This window comes from Pundamilia nyererei, unplaced genomic scaffold (genome assembly GCF_000239375.1).
Source record: "Pundamilia nyererei isolate P.nyererei 1_Seehausen unplaced genomic scaffold, PunNye1.0 scaffold00043, whole genome shotgun sequence".
Classification (NCBI taxonomy): Eukaryota; Metazoa; Chordata; class Actinopteri; order Cichliformes; family Cichlidae; genus Pundamilia; species Pundamilia nyererei.
Genome location: NW_005187444.1, coordinates 2,355,245 through 2,361,299, shown reverse-complemented (window position 1 = coordinate 2,361,299; position 6,055 = coordinate 2,355,245). Strand labels below are relative to the sequence as shown.

Here is a 6,055-nt window from a genome sequence, read left to right as displayed (position 1 = left end):
GTTACTCACTGCAGGATAAAATCCATGTTCTCTGGGGAAATCTGTCCAGTCACAGGATGTCGAAATGTGGTGGTCCTCTGGTTGTGACTGAAGTGACAGAAGGACAAGAGAGAAAACGAGAGAGGAGACAAAATTAGCAACTTTGGCTGCAATACAAACAGTGTTAGTGCATTATCCTGGATTTTCACCCTACTTTGTTTACAATTTCCACACAAGCCGAAAATTCCTCGGAGGAGTACACTTAACAGCTCTGTCCAACATCTCCACCCTGACAGGCGTTCGTCTCTGACTTTCCCAGCTCAGTGTAGAATGTGACGGGTGAATGCAGGACCCATCCCCACCCACTCACCCCACCCAACCATCCTGTACAGCCTGTGTGGAGTAAAGTGTTGGGCTCAGCACAAATGTCAAACAGTACAGGCAGGCATGGGCCTCCATCAGTTATAGACTCAGTCTTTCTAACCCTCAGCTAGAGGGTAAAAGCATTCGACTATGTAAACAACACAGGATGGCATGACGATCAAAGCCTGTGCGAGTTTGTGTGCGTACATGTGTGTGATGGCACTTTTTCAGAATGTTTTTTTGCATTGAGAAAACACTGACAGAAAGCCTTACTCTACATATATTCAGACCCACAATGACTAATCAATTTGTAAGCTGACAGAAAATAAATCACAGGAACAGGGGCTTGAGCCTATTCCAGCTACCATAGGGCGAGAGTCGGGGTACACCCTGTACAGGTCACCAGTCTGTCACAGGGCTAACACAGAGAGATAGACAACCACACTCACATTTACACCTATGGGCAATTTCGATTTAGCAATTAACATAACCCCACTAACTGCATGTCTTTAGACTGTGGGAGGAAGTCGGAGTACCTAGGGAGAACATGCAAACCCTACACAGATGGTGGAGTTGAACTCAGGACCTTCTTGCTGTGAGGCAAAAGTGCTAACCACCATGCTGCTAATAAAATGACATTTATTAAAAATAAAACAAGAAAAAAAGGAACAGCTCAGTGAGAGAAGTTAAAAGTTGCAGTGTTGTAATCAAAAGTCCAATTTTCAAAATCAAACAACAATGAAGGAGCTGACAGGGTAAAGTACAAAAGTCTTCTCCAAATACAATCAGTGGGTCATGGCACAGTTTTCCATTCCACAGCAGCTCCAGTAACTCATGCTGTAAAGAATCCTGCTTGATATAGCGGAAGATCAAATCCTACGGGAGTAGATGACACGGCAGCAGCATGCTCCGTAACAGGGACCTACAATGTCATTATCGACTCACAGAACAACACTTACAAGACTAACACAAAGAAAGTTCTCACATCTGAATGCAGCAGCTTCTCTTCAGCTCACCTTGGCTATTGACTGCTGTTACAGTTTCCCTTTATGTCATGTGAATTACTTCCACCACTGCATCTACTATTGCTAAAAAAAGAAACACATCCAAGGTGTTGTTTTTTTTTTTTTGATTTAGTTTTTTTAAAGCCAGCTCTCACTCACACTGCTTAAAAATGTGGCCATGATGTCGTTGTTGTTGTTTTTCTGCAGAAATGAAAAATTGAAAAGACATAAAAAAAATATAGGAAAAGTTATTCAAACTCTAACTCAGACTAGCAGAATGATCCAAGTTTCCCAAAAGTAAGGTAACAGCTTATGCTTGACTCATTCCTCTGTGTCTGATGCAGTCATTTTTCACCACGCACAGGTACTGTTTGAAAAATACTTTCACTAATCAAATGAATTAAACACACTACCTAGTCATAACTGGCAAGATTAAGTTTTGTGTCTGCTATAGTGCCGTGGAATTTGGCCTTGTGTGTGTAAAACAATAGCATGTAGTGCAATGAGAACAGCACCTCAACACAATTAATTACATTCTACAGTGGCCTACAGAGGACCTGCTAACATTTACACATGCACATGGCCACAAAAAATACCTACAGAGTAAATCCATACTAATGTGCTAAAAACATAAAGACCTTTTACTCCTAATCCAAAGATGGGGTTAGTCATCGTGCCACACAAATGCATCAACGGGACAAAAAGATGGGACAGTGCTCTAGATAACAGAGACAGGGAACTATGACCATAGTTTTACTATAACTAGGATCCCTTTTTTTGTCTACTGTGTTGCAGGGAGAAGCTCTGAATTAATAATTGTCTGATCAGCAAGGAATGCTAATCAATCAGCTGTGGTGAGAATAGAGAAACAGACTGTTCTGACAGGCCTGTGAGTGTGTAAGTTATGCCTGAAACTCTCTCTAGGCAACAAATTCGACAACAGAGTGTCATCCGAGTTTACCGAGGGACACAAGTGACAATGTTTTGCAGGCTGCAGGAAGTAGATCCGTTTTTTTTTTTGTTTTCAGAAATCATAATGAAACAAAACTGTCAACATGATTTGGTCATGGTGGTAATTTCTGAAAAGGTATGAAAATCCATGAGCTGTGACAAATCGTGTAAAGGGATTTCACAAAAATCTGTAGTATAATGGCTGCAAGCTTAACGGGGCTAACGGGATAAATATACCATTAACATCATTAATGGTTTAAAGCATTATGTAAAAGCAGTGTATTTCAGCAATTTACATTTGGCAAACTATAAATGCATGATTTACAAAATGATTTTATTTGCAGTGATGAGAGGTGTAGGACTATATGTCATTAACACAAAAGTGCAAAACCTAATAGGTACATGCAGAATTCAAAGCAATCTTATGAAATTAAATGCAGCGTACTAAATCTATTAACACTCTCGTTTTAGCTCACCATTAAATGGTCAAGAGGTGTTTTTGAATGCTGAGGTCACAGTCACCTCAAATCCTTTCAGTGGATGGATAAGTAAATTTGATTATATATTGATTGCACACATACAAACAAAGGCTTGTTTACTTCGGAGCTGATTTGGTCGAGCTGATTCGGAGCACTTCTCCAGGGGAAACTGATAAAGCCATATCGGACTATTCACAGAATATGAAGAAGAACAGCGTGTAAGTGTCCTGGAGGCTGTTTATCAGCAGCGGTGATTTCATTCAGCAGCGAGGTTCAAAATAGTACAAGATATAATAGGTGTGATAGTGTCACTTCAGAAAAACGTAGGCAATGAGGACCTGAGCTGTGAAAGGAAAAATGTTGAATCCAGTGCTAACAGCTTTATATAGCAAGCTTTTAATAATGTCCTTTCACACTGAAAATGAAAGACATTTTCGCAATGCACCTGACATCTCTGGGTTCTTTTGCTGCTAAGTGTATTTTGTGTATTTCCTTTCCTCTTTCACTCATTGCAATGTCTGTCATGGGGAGCTTTAGTAGACCTAAATAACAAAATATCACAAAAAATGACATGAAATGCAAAATAGATAATATCATAGAGTTGTGGTTGCCTTACAGACACCAATTTGACGTTAAAAATTTGAAATCTTAACACAGCCGTTTATTATTAGTTCTTTATTTTTCCAGGTAAAAAAAATGTCATTGAGATTAAAAATCTAATTTCCAAGAGAGACCTGGCAGAGACCTGAGTTTTTAAACATAAAGGCTACAATTCAGAAATATGCCTTTTGAGCATCAACAATCGAAGCTTACAGGACACCAAGTGCAGCAGATTTATTGACAAGTACAAAGCTTATTTTTATGCCTGGGTGATATCTGCAGGTGAAAGGTATTTGTAGTATTCTGTTGCTTCTGTCACTAAAAACGCGTAGCACTCACTTCAGAAAAGATGATTAGATCTATTGGAGATCTAATGGGAGCTACAGATGAGATTTCTGAGGCAGCCCCTAAGAGGTGTAGTTTCTTTTGTCCGTGCAGCTGCTTCAGTTTTCCCTTCAGGAGAAGCTTCTCATATGGGTGTCGGTGGGAGCAATGGTCAACAGGAAATCCGTGAGAAATTAATGCGAACTGAGGCCTATAAGTCTATTTTTTTTAATGTTTAGTGACCCTCACAGATTAAAAATAATGCTTCATACTTAGTGTTATAGTTGTTTGCTATAGATAAGTATCTAGTAGTAAATGGTCAATTTTGTTAAATCCTAATCCTAAGTGACAGCTAACTTTACAGTTTTGTTTACTACATTAGCCATCATTAGCTAGCAGTGTTGGTCAAGTTACTTGAAAAAAGTAATCAGTAACTAATTACTGATTACTACCCCAAAAAAGTACTCCTGTTACTTTACTGATTACTTATTTTCAAAAGTAATTAATTACTTAGTTACTTTTTAAAAACACGATTTACAACCTGAATAGGTAATAAAGCTTTCAGATCTTTCAGCCCAATTCTACTTTTTCTGCATAATCCATCATACAAAAATGTAATCAAATGAAAAAGTCTCTTTTTTTAAAACTTGTTTTATCAGTTTTAATCTTTTAATTTTATGCATCAAGCAAAAATTAAATTATATGCACCATTGTCTGACTTGAAGAAATTAGTTTAACATTTAAACCTATTTTCTGCACATTCCAGCACATAAAATAAAATATTTTTTGTGTTTACACTCAGTCTTTCAAATAGATGCAAGTAAAATACAGCAGATAATAAATAAAATCAAAGACTAGCGGTCCTGTTGCTCTATTTTCACCTGTAAAGCAGGCGGAGGTTTGCCCTGGTGCAGGTGTGCCGCAGCGGTCAGTTGAAGAATCCGCGAGTTTCTCTGTGAATTTCCCATTATGTCGTTGCGCACTCGGTGCTTGTTTAGGGTTTTTTTCGCTGTAAAAAGAAGTTTTCTTCCCACGCACAATGGACGCTAATGTTTTTGTCACTTTTTATGGAATCAAACTCAAAGTAAGGTCAGTACTTCCACGCTTTAAACGCTGCACGCTCATACTCTCTCCCGTACTCGATATATGATCCATTGTTGATCTGCACACAGCTGTTGTCACGAACGTCGCACTCGCCTATGTCACTGTCATGAGACATTCTCGCAGAAAAAAAATAATAAATTAATTAATTAATTAATTTTAAAAAAATCACGGTTTTAGTAACGCAGTAACGCAGCGTTCCTACGAGAAAGTAGCGGTAATCTAATTACCGTTTTTGCAATAGCAATCCCTTACTTTACTCGTTACTTGAAAAAAGTAATCAGATTACAGTAACGCGTTACTGCCCATCTCTGTTAGCTAGCATCTGTGACTCACCAATGCTAGGCAATAGCCTCCAGAACTCAAAAAATAAAGCTAGCAGGGAGGTGCTTCAAACTTCAGTTCCTTATATAAGCAAGATCTCTTTATTACTGCCAGAACTTTATTTCTGGCAGAAGTAATACAAAACAGATAGGAATAACATTTTGGGTCTCTAGAACCAGTTTCCTTATTCTCAACAGGGGGAGCTAGGGTTACTATTTATATAATTCGCTGTTTAAAAGTTATGCATGGCTCAGTTTAACACCATCTATCCATCATACCTAATATGGATGCATACTGCTAACAAAGCTAAACAGCCAGCACTGGCATTAAGTGATAAAACCCCCTCACTCTGCTCTTTTGTCTAAATACAGTCACATACAATTTTTCAAAATCAAGATTATCTATGTATATAGAATAGATAAAGGTTTACTTCTTCTTAATAACATAACTTTTTAAAAGTTATCATTAAAGATATTGTCCTTGTTTCTGTATGTTTTGTGTAAAGATATGCAGTTTCTGGAGTTCAAGTATAAACTCATTACACTTGTGAGAAGATCTGAAATGTAGCCAGGTAAGAATAAGCATGCTTGAGAGGTTTGAATCAAATCAAAGTCACTACTAGAGATGGACTGATCAGATATTACGTATCGGTATCGGTCCAATACTGACCTAAATTACTGGATCGGATATCAGAGAGAAATAAAAAATGTTATCCCATCCATTAAATATCAAAAAAAGCTCCTCACAAAACTTGCGACACGGTGTAACTCGGCTCATAGGCACATCGGAGCAGTATGCATCACGTGATAGAGCGGCTGTGTATATTTGTAGCCTCACTACCAAACCCGGCATTTCATCTCCGATGAAGTTATCCCAGAGAGAAGTAAAGCAAGTGTGTAAGTTCATCTCTGAATGTTTGTAAAGCATTCC

General features: G+C 38.2%; 1 protein-coding gene across 8 annotated transcripts in view; it reads right to left on the bottom strand.

The window, feature by feature from the left end:
* The window catches only part of LOC102214496 (pleckstrin homology domain-containing family A member 7-like), a 143,403-nt gene that overhangs the window by 69,564 nt on the left and 67,784 nt on the right, over window positions 1-6,055 (bottom strand). For all 8 annotated transcript variants that reach the window (XM_013910433.1, XM_013910435.1, XM_005731497.2 and 5 more), the window contains one exon: window positions 10-87. In XM_013910433.1, coding sequence (XP_013765887.1) covers window positions 10-87 — 78 coding nt within the window. The remainder of the gene's footprint in view (window positions 1-9; window positions 88-6,055) is intronic.